Consider the following 17,540-nt stretch of genomic DNA (forward strand, 5'->3'; position numbering starts at 1 on the left):
CTCTTTGGCTTGCAAACATTTTTCGTGCTATCCCAGTGTCAGCTTGAAGAGTGCTTACAAGCCAATGAGACTTTGGGGTAACGATATAGCATTGCTTGAAGCCTCCCATCAGCTTGCAAATGCTTTTTGTGCTATTCCAGTCTCAGTGTGAAGAGCACTTGAAAGCTGATGGGAGGCTTGAAGAAACACGATTTCGTTGCCCCAAAGTCTCATTGTCTTGCAAATGCTTTTCATGTCATCCCAGTCTCGACGTGAAGAACACTTACATGCTGACAAGACTTTGGGGCACTGAAATTGCATTTCTTCAAGCCTCCCATCTGCTTGCAAGTGCTCTTCGCACTGAGACTGGAATGGCACGGAAAGTGTTTGCATGCTGATGGGAGGCTTCAAGCACTGCTATTTCACTGCTCCAAAGTCTGATCAACTTGCAAATGCTTTTCGCGCCAAGACTGCAAGCAGGCAAAGAAACCACAGCAGAGAAGTTGGAGAGGAGATATATCTTCAAAAGGTAAGTGACCTACTGTGGAAGGATGGGGGACGGCAAATGTGGGGACCCCAGGGGAGGGAGCATGAGGTATCTCAGTGAGCTGGGTAATCTGAAGTGGGTGTCCTGTTCCATCGTAAGCCTCCCCCCCCAAGGCCTTCCCCACTGAGTGACCTCATGTGAACTTAATGACCTGTCTATTCAATTAGTGAATGTTGGGCAAAAGCAAAAAGTGATTGTGGTCAAGTTATGTGATTCACTCCTACAAATCCTCGGATTATGGATATAATTGGTATGCTCCACTATATTCGTAACTCGAGGACCATCTATACTAGTGTTGCTTTTAAAAATTTATACCATCTATTCTTTTTTGGGAAGCTACAAATAGGATACTGAATGCTGCCAGCCTCTTATCTTTAATGCAGAGTGCTATATAAACAGCCTCACTTATACTTTACTTTAACCTTAAAACATAGGTTGTTGCTATGCAGAGGATGGGTATAAGAATGGCTCGTCTCAGATTGAATTTGGGGAAAAATATGATTTGAGTTTTAAAATTACTCAAACAGTAGGATTTTTTTTTCACATTGTATGCCATGTGATCCCAAGCTTTGCTCAGAGAAACCTCCAAAGGAAATAAAACTTCATTCATTTGATGAAAAGCCCACCTATACCAACCAGAAATGGATACATCATATTTTCATTCCTTTGAGATTAATGAAAGGGAAAAGGGAAAGAACAGGACTCTGAACTTTGCTACAGTCTAAGCCTGGGATGGCAAACCTATGGCACATGTGCCACAGGTGGCATGCAGAGCCATTTGTCAGGACATGGGAGGCGTCCTGTCAGCTGGCCAGTGCACATGCGCGCACTGGCCAGCTGACTTTAGCCTTTTTTTTAGGCCATTTTTCGCCCTCTCCAGGCTCAAGAGGCTTTATAGGAGCCTAGGGAGGGCGAAAACAGCCTCCCCCCCCTCCCCAGAGGCCCTCCAGAGGCTTCAGGACATTCCCTGAAGGCTCCAAAGCGCAAAAAAGCAGTCCTACAGACAAACCGGAAGTTCGGGAATAGACTTCCGGTTTGCTCAAAGGGCCGGTTTAAGTGACTTCTGGTTTGCTCCTAGGGTCATTTTTTGTCCTCCGGAGCCTTCAGGAAAGCCTCCGGAAGGCCCCTGAAAGCTCCGGAGAGCTTAAACCGGCCCTACGAGCAAACCGGAAATCCGGTCCCGAACTTCCAGTTTGCCTGTAGGGGTGGTTTTTTGTGCTCTGGAGGCTTCAGGGAAGCTCCTGAAGCTTCCGGAGGGCCTCTGGGGAGGGCAGGAGGCTGTTTTCGCCCTCCCCAGGTTCCTATAAAGCCTCTGGAGCCTAGGGAGGCGAAAAAAGCATGCAAAAAGTGGGGGGAGCACCTGTCATATGCGCACAAGCCAAAAAAGGTTCGCCATCGCTGACCTAAGCTATAGCCCTTCAGTTATGTATGAACCTCTAATACTTCATTTTTAGATGATCACATTTTTGATGATCACATCAACTCCAACAGTAAAAGTAAAACCAAGAAAAACTTGGTTAGCTTAGGTTTTACCAAGATAGCACAGGCCTATGAAAATAGTAAGAAATTTGTAGGCAGTGTGGGGAACTTAAAATGCTGCCTTATACAATACATTTCGTCTTGATTGTTTATGACCTTATGGGACTTTATATGTTCTTTCCTTGTCCTAGACAACTCCCACAATTACATTTGGGACAGTCTGCCAATTTTTTTTACTAGCTACAGTAACTCCATTGGATCTCATCAACTCCAAACAACTTTTAAATATATCTACAAAGTATTTTGTTGTTATGTTTATATTAGCCAGTGTATTTAAGCAGATATCAACCTCTAAATCCTTAAGAGTTTTTTGAAACTTAAAAGTATTTTTAAAACTTAAAACTCTTTCTGCAAAGGGAAAATTTCTGATGTCATAATTCAATTATTAGAGATATTGGCAAGTTATATTGACAAGGAAGAATGGAAGTCTACTGAAAATCTACCTTTTTAAAATTAAGTTGGTGGGAAGAACCCTGCTGATTCACTAAATTCAAATCTAAGCTTACATTCATATTGTAACTAAAATCTATTACCAATCCATTACACTGTTGCAAATAAAGTATACAGGTTGTCCTCAACTTATGACCACAATTAGGACAAGAATTTTTGTTTCTAACAATATGGACATTAAATGACTCGTCATGTGACTTGGCCCAATCCAGCTTCCCCAATTGACTTTGCTTGTTAGAAGTCAGCTGTGAAGGTCACAAATTGCAATCACATGACTGCAAGTTACTGCAACTGTCATAAATAAGAGCCATTGCCAGTTGCCAGGCATCTAAATTGCCATCATGTGACTGAGCATAATTTCAAGGGGGAATTGTAAGTCACTTTTTCTGAGTCCATCATTAACTATGAACTATCATTAAATGGACAGTCATAAGTTGAGGACTACCCGTAGTCGCTTCCACTGAAAACTCCCATTGTGATAGCAGAAAATGTTAAATATTGATATAATTTGAAAGATGTTTTAAGTAATGGTTTTTATATATAAACTATATGGTATTAACACAACAGAAAACAGAATTTAACAAGAGCATTGTGAATTTGTCACTAACTGCTCCGAAAGACTCATACAGTTAATGATTCAGCAGGCATGTCAACTAGTACTTTGGCTAGTCTAAGCAGAAAAAGAACAAACGAGAACTTTAGAGTAAAGACAATAGATTAGACAACTATAGGTAATAGGAACCTTTCATCATTAAGGACATGGTATGCAAAGCAATAGTAAGCAACTTTTGATCATGTCATTCATTACAACAAAAACATTGATTCGATGCACTTGTTTTTTTTTTAATAACGCAAACCTCAACAGCAAGCTATACCTCTTACAATTTCAAAGTCACACAATAAAAAAATATCAGTTGTTTTATACTTATAATTCAAATGAGAAACACGACCTACTTTAAAGGCAGTATTCTATTTGGGATCTAACTGAAATTAATCAAATTCCACCATCAGTGTATTTTTATAAATCATTTTAAGTATCATGCTTTCAGAGCTCAGCATTCCTAGATTCCCTATAGGGCTATATGTTGACTTTAGTATATGATCACAGATTGTTACACTAACAGGGAAATCATAAAGTTGTGGTTTTAAAAATACTTTGTTTAAAAAGATTATAGATAAATCAAAATGCTCGTAAGAGTTAATGCTGGACTAATTAACAAACTCAATGTAATTTGCTGGAAGCATTCCAGTCTTCCCAGTTCTTTGAACTGTACCATACATCCAACCATCATCAATTGGTTGTACATTGATGATGTAGTCACCATCTCTGAAGGAAACTTCATCTTCATCTTGGGCACTATAGTCATACATAGCTCTATAAGTTCTCTGTTAAAAGACAATAGGGGAAAGTCCATTAAACAAATTCCATTGGAAGGCAGCTACTAAATCAGTTAATGTGACAATTTCTATAAGCAATATATCCATCTATCTACAAACCATCCATCCAAAAATTTTATGTAACTACAATTGCTGGCTGAATTAATCTGCAAACATTTTCTTTGTGTACAATGTATTTCAAAGAAAAAAATCTGTAATCATATAGGGATGGCCATAATTGTAGTAAAAAAATGGCGGTAGGCACAACTGTGTAATCAAATGGCCATCTTGACTTTTTTAATTGTGGTGGCCTCTCAGCTCCGGCAGTCCTTGGATGAAACCGATTATCTAGACTCCTTTCAGTCGGGATTCAGGCCTGGCTACAGCACGGAAACTGCTTTGGTCGCACTGATTGATGATCTCTGGAGAGCCAGGGACGGGGGTCAAGCCTCCATCCTAGTGCTCCTTGACCTCTCAGCGGCCTTCAATACCATCGACCATGGTATCCTTCTGCGGCGGTTGTGGGAGTGGGAGGCACCATTCTTCGGTGGTTCTCCTCCTACCTCTCGGACAGGTCACAGTCGGTGTTGGTTGGAGGGCAGAGATCGACCCCTAGGCCCATCAAGTATGGGGTGCCGCAGGGTTCGGTCCTATCCCCCCTCCTGTTTAACATCTACATGAAGCCACTGGGTGAGATCATTCGGCGGCACGGGATAAAATACCACCAATATGCGGACGATACACAGCTGTATCTGTCCACCCTGTGCCAATTCAGTGAAGCGGTTGACATGATGTGTCAGTGCCTGGAGGTTGTTAGGGTGTGGATGGGTGTAAACAAGCTTGCACTCAATCCCGACAAGACCGAGTGGCTTGTGTTTTTCCCTCCCAATAATTGGCCGTGTATTCCATCTCTCAGGCTGGGGGATGAAATTATACGCCCCTCAGACAGGGTTTGCAATTTGGGAGTCCTCCTGGACCCACAGCTGACCTTAAAACACCATTTGTCAGCTGTGACCAGGGGGACATTTGCCCAGGTCTGCCTGGTGCACCAATTGCGTCCCTACCTGAACCGGGAGGCACTCAGAACAGTCACTCACGCCCTTGTGACCTCAAGACTGGACTATTGTAATGCACTCTACATGGGGCAGCCCTTGAAGAGCATTCGGAGACTTCAGCTTGTCCAGAATGCAGCCGCGCGAGCAATTGTGGGTGCACCTCACTACACCCACATTGCACCTATCCTCCGCGAGCTGCACTGGCTGCCTATTAGACTCTGGATACGTTTCAAGGTGCTAGTCGTTACTTTTAAAGCCCTACATGGTATTGGACCTGGGTACTTGAGAGACCGCCTCCTGCCAATTACCTCCCTGCGACCAATTAGATCCCACAGATTAGGCCTCCTCCGGATTCCATCAGCTAGCCAGTGTCGACTGTCGACCCCCCAGGGGAGGGCCTGCTCTGTGGCTGCTCCGGCCCTCTGGAACAATCTCCCTGTGGAGATTCAGACCCTCACCACCCTTTCCGCAAAGCCGTTAAGACCTGGCTGTTCCGGCAGGCCTGGGGCTGATGAGTTCCCAGCCCCACTCGAATTGTTGTGGCTATTGAGGAGTTTTAATCTGTTTTTCTGTAATTGTTTTGTCTTGTTTGTTTTTTGTATTACCCCCTCCCCTATAAGTTTTTTAGCCACCCTGAGTCCCCCCGGGGAATAGGGTGGCATACAAGTTTAATAAACCATAACCATAAACCAAACCAATTTCATTCTTGTAGATGCCCATGTAATAAGAAAACATTTCTTACTTAATTTGAAATTTGCATTCTGGCAACTTTTTAAAGTATCAAATATAGAAAAAAAATATTTAAATATATTTTGATTTAATACTTACCAAGCTAGCTGAATGTGGCTGTGAATGCATTGATCTCATAGATGACACACTAGTCTGGTGCATGTAACCATATCCTTGGGGCTGATTTTGTTGGTAGGCCCCAGGAAGCACAGGGGCTGAATGGGAAATAAATAAAGCTAGATTACTATTTCCTGCCAAGATAATTGTATGGCAATTTGCTTTCCAGATTAAAGAAATCAAAGAAACTGCCTTGTTAGTAGGAACTGAAATAAGTTGCTGAAACTTTTGTGTTATAAATATTTATCTTAAACAATAAAATAGGTGCTTTGGAAACAATATTATCCATGCATGCATGCATAGAAAGACAAGCACAAATCTAGATGCAAGGGCAAATTTTCAGGATTATATTCCTATACTCTTTTCTTTACATTGATAAAGGAAATGGCATACAATGGCACATGTTTTAAAGTAATATTTAGGAATTACAAAAAAAGATCCCAAAATTGGACACAGTGATATGGTGACCCACTTAACAATCACCATGATTTATGATTGTAATTCTGAGCTCTATTACATTGGTAAGTCATTCATATTACACATTATTCATACACAAGTAGATTACTTTAGCGCTTTCCACTTCCAACTTAGTGGGAACATATTACTCCTCCTCACTTTGGGAAATAAAATAAATTAAATAAAATTGAAAAAATCACATTTCCAACATTTTTTTTAAATAAATAACCTATTTATTGACTAGAAGCTTGTGGGGCAAAAGAAAAAGAATCTAAAACCAAAAAGAGAATCACTCAAATGCTTTTTTTAAAGAATGTGTGCATAATAGAGACTAAGTTTAGCATAAATAATGCTTTGGTGGGATTAGATGATATGAGATGATAAATTAAGCAATAAGCTTTCCTGCTCTATCATATAATACATACTGCTTGTAGAAAGCTGTGGAGCCACTACTACTTTTAGTCCTACATCCATAGCCTGTATACTGTCTAATCCATTATTTCTCAACATTGACAACTCTAAAGTAAGTAATCTTCAATTCCCATAATTTCTTAAGCATCTGGCTGGGGAATTTTGACAGTGGAAGTCCACATGTCTTAAAGTTGCTGGGTTGAGAAACACTGGATTAAAACATTAATTTTAAATAGTTAGTGACAGGTTGTAAATTAGGTAAATTAAGAAACCCTATGTTATTTTCTTCCTTCCATATGCCCCGATTAATCTTGAAATGAAAATACTGCCTGAATTAATCTTTATAAGCATAGAGAGCAAGAAAGAAAATAACATTTAAAATTATTTATTTCATTAGCATCCCACCAGCCTTCTATCATGGTAATTATAATATAGAATAACAGAGTTGGAAAGGATCTTGAAGGTCTCCTAGTCCAACCCCCTGCTTAGGCAGGAAATCCTACACCACTTCAGACAAATGAATATCCAACATCTTCTTAAAAATGTCCATATATATATGGATTGTCATCCAGGCACTGGCCCGTATGTGCTACGTGATCACAGTTCAGAAGAAAGAATTATAAAATAAGAACTGAAACATAACCTTTTTTGACACATTATGCAAAAATAATCTCCTTTAATAAATCCATGGTTTTGGAAAAGAAGGAAAATGCAAACTGGATGGACTCATCAATGAGGGATGCACCACTGGAAGATATAAAGCTGCTAATTCTGGAGGAGGTCTATCAATGAGGTCACTAAGTATCCAGGATGGCATATAAACAATAATATTTTAAATAATGAAACACATTTTCTTGGCAGTGAAATATTTCCTGAAATGGAAAATAATTAAAATTTACCTTTAATTTCTTCTGAACTAAAGATATATAGAAATTTAAATTCCAAAGCTCATTTTTAATGTAAAGCTAGAAGCAGATTTAAAAATTATTTTGTGTCCTTACTCAATTTTTTGTATCACTGTTTATCACATATAAGCATGGTAGTATGTGTAGAATTGGTCTTGTTATACAGTATATACATATCAAGAAATAAATACAAAATTAAAACATGGTACAGCAACCATGAAAGTCTTGGAAAAGATATTCAAATGTCATGTTGTATTTAAACCCACAATGATCAGAATCATGCAAGTTATAGTAGTTTCTGTAAGGTTATAAGGACGTGAAAGTTGGACTTTGATGAAGCAGGATAGGAAGAGTATTGGTGTTTTTGAACTTTGGTGATGGAGAAGATTCCTGCGCATAACATGGATAGCCAAGAAAACAAGCAAGTGGATCAATGAACAATCAATCAAGAGTTCTCACACAAAGTACAAATGACCAGACTCAAATTGTCCTATTTCAGACACATCATGTAAAGATCTGGCTTTCTATAGCAAACTCTAATCCTGGGAAAGGCAAAAGGAAAGAGATGAAAAGGAAACCAGCAGCAAAGTAGCAATGACTCCACCACTGGAAGATGAAAAATTAGTTTAGGACAAATTGTCATGGAGAAAATTCCGTAGCCACTAAGATTCAACATTGACTTGATGGCACATAATCAATGCACATTGTTACAGGCTGAAAGATATTATAGTGCAACGTTTCCCTCAATCATCAAGAGGACCTCTTCAGGCATAACAATTTAATATTTCTGTGTATACAAAGACAATTTAAAAGCACTTTTTGGATCAATTCATTGATTAATACATCTATGCCCCCCTTCTACTAGATTGTAGTAGATGCAGTTGAAGCAGAGCTAGAGACTTACTTTTGCCCCCACATAATAATTGATAAACTCTCAAATTATCAGTTTATTTCCAAATACAATTATGCCCTCTAAAGCCCAAAATAATTTGGCACATCCAGATTCTGCATGAATCCAGATGAACAGTTAGGAAAGTTACAACCCCCCACCCATCCAAATTCACCACTACTCCATTCTCTGAAGACCAGTTGGTGGCCACTCAGAAGCAAACCTTTGAGCTACTCCCATTTTGTGCAATCAGATTCATGTGATTTTCAGTTCTGACTTTTGCCATTCTTGTTACTAGATTTTGTTTCATACTAGTTTTATTTATTTTATACCAAGGATGATTGATTGATTGATTGATTGATACAGACAATATCTTTGGGATGAATACTGTTTTACTGTCAACCATATTACCTGCTAGCCAAAACATCGGATAAAATATTTCAGAAAAGCACAGTTTTTCCCCCAGTTCAGTTCTTCAGCTTCTTTGTATTAGTTTGTAGTAAGAAATGCTTCTCAAAATCCTTGCCTTCCATGTGCCTTTTATTTAAAACATAGATGTTTCATAAAATTCAATTCTGAATGGAAATAATACGTATTCTTGGACTGTACATTTGAAAAATTGAGGAATATGCTAAATTAATCTAAAATGTATGAGTGCTTTTCTCAGATTTCTTACTTTGGAACGATGGTGATTTGACTGTTCTTGCCAACTGCAGTACAAAAAGAAATGTACTAAGCAAGAAAAGTTCTTTTCAGCCTAATTAAATGTGTTAAGGCTGAAAAGAACTTTTATTGATTAGTACATTTCCTTTTTAACTCTTGATTTTTTTTACAAAGAAAAATACTGTAGTAAAAAACTCACAAACCCAAAAATAAAAATATACATTATAAATAAAAAAAACACACACACACAGCTGTCTGCTACTAATAGGAGTATTAAAGTTATTCCATTCTAAAACTGAAAATGGAGATGGTAAAGCATCGTTTAAATGATCTGGAAATACAATCAAGCAGAACAGAACATGGTAATGAATATTTCATAGACATATTTAAAGGTAATGCAAAACCCACTTTAAAGCTCAGACAAACAACAATATGCATAGTTATTAGTATCCCATGTATATTCATTTATGGAAATATGGCTTCATTTTGAACACTGGCAGGCTTGATTCACTGAGCTGGGACACTTTTTTTGTTCATTCATATCAGTAATCCCATAAACACATTAACAGAAAAGAGAAAGTTAAACTATCATTTCAAAATATGTAAATGTATAGCCTCGTAAGATCTATCTCAGAATTTTTATTCTACTTTTAAATGTAATCTTGGAGGTAATAATAATAATCTGACAAGCAGGTGGCAGCACCTAGGAAGATAAGCAGGTCCAAATCTAGTTACCACCTGGACCAGAAAAATCTCAGAAACCCAAAAGAACATAACAGAAGGAAGCAAGAGCAGCCACTATGATGTCAAGACAAGTCAACTTGAAGATGACTTTATTATTACTAATATTTTATTTTTATTATCTTGGCTAATTGATTGAAATGTCTCAGTTGCCTCTTCGGTGCAGAATTGGAGAGGCCAGACCTGTGGTTGACAGCATAAAGAAGCACGTGAGTAATCCTTGACTTATGACTGGCCGCATAGCACAATTACAATAGACCTATTTTGGGATTGCTTATGACCTGGATTCAAAGTTCCAACAGTCAAGTTCCCCACCCCATGGTCACATGAACAAAGTTCAAGGGTTAGCATTTATGGTAATTTGCACAGTCCCGTGGTCATATGACCATCATAAAACAGATGATCAGATATATGCATCAATAGCAGTTTCTTTAATTTCCTCTGACAACTCTGACTCCATGCTGAAATGCCTCCCTCCCCCTAGTGTGATGTAATGGTTAAAATAATTTCAATGAGTGACCATGAGTCAGTCCCCTTATCTACTTTATAAGGTTATCCAGAAGGCGGGGAAAAGAGGAAGGGCTATGGCTAATTCCATTACCTCTTGAAAGAAAGGCAGGAGATAAATCAAATTAAATAATATCTAAAGTTTCAAGGAGAGACATTTAGAATTTGATATGCCCTATTCTTAGTTCATACAGTAGCTTCATGTCTGAAAAAAAGGCTTCACTTTTGCAATAGGCTTCTTTCAAAATAGACATTTTACAACATCTTTGTGCATAAGGCTTCACAAAGAATTAAAGTCAGGCCTGAGGTAACAACTTTGCCTATGGGAGAGAGTATGAGAGAATGTTCAAAAGTCTGTTTGTGGGGAGCCCTGGGAATAATGGTTCTTCGGGAACACGGAACTGTAAAAATAAAAATCTAGGAGGTCTATCATCCTACGACAATAGTATGATAACATCATTTCAACCATAATGATTGTATCCATTCATCCAGATGAGTGCAGTCCAACCAAAATACTGTGAGGAGGAATATGCAAAGTACATTAATCTCAAATTGTTGTGATCTTGAAGCACTCCTATCCTGGAGATTTGAATAAAGTAGGACGTTAGAATAAGTCTGGTAGTTACTTCAGTTCAGGGGTGAAATCCAGCAGGTTCTGACAGGTTCTGGAGAAACGGTAGCAGAAATTTTGAGTAGTTCGGAGAACCAGTAGTGGAAATTTTGAGTAATTCGGAGAACCAGCAAATACGCCTCTGGCTGGCCCCGGAGTGGGTGGGAATGGAGATTTTGCAGTATTCTTGCCCTGGAATGAGGTGGGAATGGAGATTTTGCAATATCCTTGCCTTGCCACGCCCACCAAGTCACACCCACCAAGTCCACAGTCGCAGAACCAGTAGTAAAAAAAACTGAATTTCATCACTGCTTCAGTTGTTTCTGACTGTTTCAAGTACAGCATTTTTTTTTTAGTCTTTATTAGTTTGTGTTGGCTTCTTCTTCCTGTTATTGTTTTTACTTTTTCCAGTCAAGCCAGTATAGTAACTGGCTGCTGCTAGTTTAGACTAGATGGGATGATATGGGAAAGGAGAAGAAATTGGCAATGAAATACAAAGACTGCTTCCAGATTACCTACTTTGTTATTGCTTTTTCAAAAAAATTATCAGAATGTAGTACTGCAGGTTACTTCTGTTGACTGTGGCTGCCAGCAGTTTGGTAGTTTGAGTCTCTCCAGCTCAAGGTTGACTCAGCCTTCCATTCTTCCAAGGTCAATAAAATGAGGATCTAGATTATTGGGAGCAATATGTTGACTCTGTAAACTGCTTAAAGAGAGCTGTAAAGCACTGCGAAGCGGTATATAAGTCTAAGTGCTATTGCTATTATGCATGTTGCATGTAAGTTGCACCGTGTGCTGTACACTCTAGATGATTAAAGGAAGGGTATATTTGCATGCAATATTGTGCTTTATATAGAAATATTGATAAAATGGTTAAATACAAGGGCTACTTGATTGTTTTGGTTGCTTTGTAGACTTTTGCTCTGTGAATGCTTTCTGGATATGCTCTTATAATCTGTTGATGCAGAGAAGCACATTTAAAAAGCAAAATCTCTGTCACTTTGGGAGGATTTTGTTAAGCTTTGATATTTTTTAAATTTATTATTTATAAAAGTTATTGGTCACCCAGCTTACCATAAGTAATCCTGTGATTGCCCTTTCTGACCTTCCAATTAACCTCCGACAATTCACTTAATAACTGTGTGATTCCCTGAATAACTAAAATTATTTGTTTAACATACCAGGCCAAAAAAGGTCATAAAATCAAGGCATGACTCATTTAAAATCTACCTTGCTTAACAATGGAAATTTTGGTCCTAATTGCTGTCATAAGTCAAGGACTACCTGTATATTGTATGTAGACATTTGCTAATGTTTTATCTGAAAGTTACATAGAATACTGTAGTAGCTGCAGAATGTTCTTAGGGTCTCATCTGTTTCCTTTTTAGGGCTCATTTCTAGATTTTACAGCTGCAAAGGTTTGCTTAAAATATGCATAAATATTCAAAGGTGTTCAAGTAAGTATGTTTGTACCAGGGGTGAGATTCAGCAAGTTCTGACAGGTTCTGGAGAACAGGTAGCGGAAATTTTGAGTAGTTTGGAGAACTGGCAAATACCACCTCCCGTGGCACGACATAACCGCGAAAGTCAAAAGCGCGCCGACAACACCGCGGCGCTAAAACCGCGATGTCAAAAGCGTGCAACAACAGTGCGCCGACAACAGCGCGCCAACAGAAGCGCGATTTAACTTAAGGTAAGGTTTAGGGTTAGGTTTAGGGTTAGGTTTAGGGTTAGGGTTAGGGTTAGGTTTAGGGTTAGGTTTAGGGTTAGGGTTAGGGTTAGGGTTATGTTATAGCGCGCTTCTGTCGGCGCGTTGTTGTCGGCGCGCTGTCGCGCGGTTTTCACGGCGCAATTTTGTCACCACGCTTTAGTGACACGCGCTTTAGTCGACCGCGGTTTTGTGGTGGAACCACCACCTCCAGCTGGCCCCAGAATGAGGTGGGAATGGAGATTTTGCAGTATCCTTCCCCTGCCATGCCTACCAAGCCACGCCGATAGAATCGGTAGTAAAAAAAATTGAATTTCACCATTGGTTTGAACCATAAATTAACTTAGTAAACTTGGTAATGGTATAAATACCAATGGCAAACTCCATTATTCTGTGAATGATTTCAAATTCAATCTATAATTCTACTTATTGATATAGGCAATTAAATAACATAAGGTAGCGAACCCAAATGAGTAGTGAACAATCTATAACTGTACTTGAAAGCCACTTGTATGTAAAGACAATAGGTAGATAGCATCATTGATGACCCAGATCTAAGATTAACAAAAAAGTCTTTGTCTAATGCAATTGTCGGTTCATTGAGTAAGTGAAGATTGCTAGATTAATTCTTAAGATGTGGAAAGAATGAGCACACAGTGACAGTTAAGAGTGGATACTTCCGTATACCTCCTCCTTCATTAGATAGTCTTGTTGCCTCACTGGAGTAAGAAAATATAGAATCATCTGATTTGTCATCTCCAACGCCAGAAGTACTGGTAGAATGCAAATGGTATTGGCTACATCTTGCTTTTTCTATAAGGAAAATATAATACTGCAATAAATAGTATTGTAAAAAAAAAATTAAAGGGGACCTTTTATTTTAAAAATACTAAAATATAAATAAATACATTTGAACACCATTTTGTACAATTCAACTATTCTCTCTCACACACACACACACACACACACAAGCGCGCACACGCGCACGCACACACACACACACTTTAAGTAGAAAGCTGTATATTGAGGCTTTGTGCAGTTGCTTATAAGGGACAGAAATCACCAGGAAGAGCAAATTTTTAAAAAAGAATCTTCTATCCCCTAACTTAAAGCCATTCAACCACATGCTATCCAAGGCCAAAAGAAGAAAACAAGTTTTTATAGCTCATTTAAATCAAGTAAGGTGGGAACTATAGAAATAGAGGTGCTGTTCTTTTTGTTCGCCTGTGGAATTATCTTTGAAAGGCTGATTGTAGGTCTAACAATTCATCTTTTGGGGCCTTACTAACAAATTTACAGTATATAATATTCCATATTCACTTACTTTGACACTATAAACTGTTATATATGCAAATGTTAGAGGAGTGTTGAGTATGCAAATAACTGGGGGGAAGGAGTGTTATATATGCAAATGTTCCCTGTTACCAGCTCTCTGATTGGCTGGTCATTTGACAGTTGCTTTGGGCTCGAGTATAAATACCCTGACAGTTGCAGGGACGTTTTGAATCGCAGTCATCTCGCAATAAACATCTTACTCTCTGATTCCATGGCTCCTGCGTCTTTCCCTCACACAACACATATGTAACATAAACAACTGCTGTTATGTGTAAGCAATTAGAGCAGGGGGGTGTAAAACTCAATTTCACTGAGGGTTAGGGTAAGGGCCTATGCATCAGGGTATGGTTGATCTCGAGGGGGAGGGTGGGCGGACATGATGCCACTCCCGAAACTGCTGGAATGTTTCCTCTTCACATTGGATAGACTGGGCCGAAGCGACAGGGAGTGACCCCTTACGTTTTCCAGGATGGCCCTGTGGGCCTTGTGTTTGATATCCCTGAACTAGAGGTTTGTTAGCTTCCATTTACTTAGGAACGAAGCACACTATTTGAACACAGATATTTAAACCTTAAAGTGAAACTTTGACACTTAATGCTATTACTAAAAAAAAAAATACTTTGGCTCCCTCCCCTTTTTCTCTCATATGGCTTTTATCTGACCAGAAAAAAAGATTAAAATAGGCACAGGAAATATGAAAATAGAAAACATATAGTAAATAGAAAACATCACCCATGTGAATCCCAATAAAACTTCATGAATCAAACAAGGTGATATGAAACAAAGGCACAAAAGCCCTTCTAGAATCATACATTCTGTAAATAGTTTCATATTGTTACAGAAGCTGGGCAGCTGATTAAATCCCAACAGGCCTTTTTTTATATAACCTGGTGCCAATCTAATGAGTTGGTCTACATTTGACATCATCTCTAATCAGTCTCACTAAATGAAAGTGAATTAGTTCTGACTAAGGGAAATTTCATATGCAATATCCATATTCATGCAGTCCTAGTAAAAAAAAAATAGTATGCTGTTATTTTCACACAAGTGCAATTTACTAGGTCAATTTTACTTCTAGGACTATAGCAAACCAATGCAGAAAACCATAATCAAACAATACCCAAAAGCACATGTAGACTTTTAGACTGAATATTATCCTCCAAAGGATCAAGGTCGAAGATGGAGCCAGGATCTGTGCGCCAAACTTTGAGATCTTTCCCCCAAAAAGAAACAACAGGACAGTAGGTAAAAAAAAAGTCAAGGAGAAAATTTAGCTGCTCTTTTATTAGAAAGACATTGGCTATCCTGCTGTAGCTGAAACATACTCTTTCTAATTATCAAAAGACATTATTATAGGAGTCAACACAGTCTGAAGTTATTTTCAAATAGAGCTGGGAAACAATCTTCAGTATCAAATTTCCTGTTTATAGTGATTTTATCTAATTGTTTGTATGAAACACTGCTTTATTTACATAACTCTAGCCATAGGAGTAGATTCAGATTTTGTTTGTAGTCAAAATAGTAACAAGTTTTCATTTCAATCTAGAACAGGGGTGTAAAACTCAATTTCATTGAGGGCCGCATTAGCATTGAATTCAAAGGGCCAGTTTAATGTAAGACTATGTATCATATTAGTTCAGGAGTCTCAGTAGGATGCTGTGAGTCTGGATCTTCTGGGGTCTAAGTCTCTTCCAACAGGCTGGTCACATAATGGGATGGTATTCAGGTGGCTGGTTGGCCCTTCTTCCTCTCTGTCTCTGTCTGTCTCTCTGTCTGTCTCTCTCTTTCTCCTCTCTCTCTTGCACTGCCTGCTAGGGTTTCCTTCCACAGCCTCTGCTCCTTTGTTGATCCCTCTGCTTTCCTCCCTTTCACTCATTCTTCTCTCTCTTTCAGGTTTCCCCTTTAGAAGCCTCTGCTCTCTTCCCTCTCGCCTTCTGTTCCTCTCACTCCTCTCCTTTTCCCGTTAAAACCTCCTACTTTTATCTCCTATCATCTCTCCCTGCCTCATCTTTTTCTCTGTTCTGGGCATGTCACTCTCTGGGGCTCAGGCAGAGCTCCAGCATCAGTCACTGTTCCATAGCAATAGCAATAGCAGTTAGACTTATATACCGCTTCATAGAGCTTTCAGCCCTCTCTAAGCGGTTTACAGAGTCAGCATATTGCCCCCAACAACAATCCAGGTCCTCATTTTACCCACCTCGGAAGGATGGAAGGCTGAGTCAACCCTGAGCTGGTGAGATTTGAACAGCTGAACTGCAGAACTGCAGTCAGCTGAAGTAGCCTGCAGTGCTGCATTTAACCACTGCGCCACCTCGGCTCTTCCATCCATGTGGCTGATGCTGCCCACCTGGCCTTTGCACGGAATGCTCATCAGCTGGAGTTTTATGCACTGATTCTGGGGTCTCTGCTGAGCCCTAGCAACCCACAGCTCCAGCTGACTCCTTTCCTCAAGGCTGTTTGCTCCTGCCAGTTGAAAGCCAAGGCTTCTAGAAGCACAGATCAGCTGGAGCCACATGTGCTGATCCCAGGACCTCAGCAGAACCCCAGCAACACTGCAGCTCTAGCTCACTTTCCCCTAACCCTGTGTGGTGCTACCAATTCTTCAGCACACTCTCCTACTACACACATGATCCAAGCCCCTCCCATCCTTTCTCTTTCCTTCCTTTCCTTCATTCACCACTCACTCGCTCTCAGACAGTGGGCACTGTTGCCACTGACAAGATACCCGATGAAGTGGGCAGGTAACTACTCAATCACCTCCTCCTACTAGTCTGCTTGTGGGACAGACCTAAACACATCACAGGCCAGATCTGGCCCGCAGACCTTGAGTTTGACATGTCTGGTCTAGAATTTGCTGCCTGTAATAATTCAGAATTTTACCCATATTTGTTTCCTTCCTTGGTACAATTTTGTAACATAAAAACATAAAAGTATATCTAAATTTATAAATTATATCTAAACAAATTATACTGCATGGAAATTATATTTTTTGCTTATATTGTTTTTGAGAATTAATTCATATTGTCTGGAGAAAATTACTATGAAACTTTCAAATTCTTATAAACACGTTGTTTATGTTCCGCAATCCAAATTCAGAAACAATGCAAAACAATGCTTGGCCATAACCCCATCCAGGTCTTCATTTCTTACCTTCTCAATGGTACCAAATGAAGCTTTATTCTAATGAGTGCTATGATAGTTTGAAGCCATCTCTGCTGACTGCCAAGTTGCAGTAATATTTTGTGAGCCCCAAATCTACCTGTTCTCAAATGCCAATTGACAAGATATCTGAGGACACAGTTGTTTCCATGATGCTACCCCAGTCATAAAAGACATGTTGCAAATCATTATTTCACATTTATATATAAATTTATCAATTTTATTTGCTGTTTTATAAGAGTTTGTTACAAATGATTTTTAATGTTTCAGAAAAAATATATGTCAAACTGATTTTGAGCCGAGGTGGCGCAGTGGGTAGAGTGCAGTACTGCAGGCCACTTCAGCTGACTGCTAGATCAGCAG

General features: G+C 39.2%; 1 protein-coding gene across 7 annotated transcripts in view; it reads right to left on the minus strand.

The window, feature by feature from the left end:
• Positions 1-3,337: 3,337 nt before the first annotated feature.
• Positions 3,338-17,540, minus strand: part of NEBL (nebulette) — a 157,644-nt gene continuing 143,441 nt past the window's right edge. For 5 of the 7 annotated variants that reach the window (XM_087712679.1, XM_087712677.1, XM_087712675.1 and 2 more), the window contains 4 exons: positions 15,139-15,231; positions 13,371-13,496; positions 5,776-5,891; positions 3,338-3,901 (listed from right to left, as the gene is read on the minus strand). In XM_087712679.1, the coding sequence (XP_087568805.1) occupies positions 3,725-3,901; positions 5,776-5,891; positions 13,371-13,496; positions 15,139-15,231 (512 nt within the window). In that variant the 3' untranslated portion in view covers positions 3,338-3,724. The remainder of the gene's footprint in view (positions 3,902-5,775; positions 5,892-13,370; positions 13,497-15,138; positions 15,232-17,540) is intronic. The other 2 variants (XM_014065165.2, XM_087712678.1) reach the window with 1 other exon arrangement.

Source organism: Thamnophis sirtalis, unplaced genomic scaffold, assembly GCF_051295495.1.
Source record: "Thamnophis sirtalis isolate CommonGarterSnake01/CBP01778 unplaced genomic scaffold, rThaSir2_p1.2 scaffold_4, whole genome shotgun sequence".
NCBI lineage: Eukaryota > Metazoa > Chordata > Lepidosauria > Squamata > Natricidae > Thamnophis > Thamnophis sirtalis.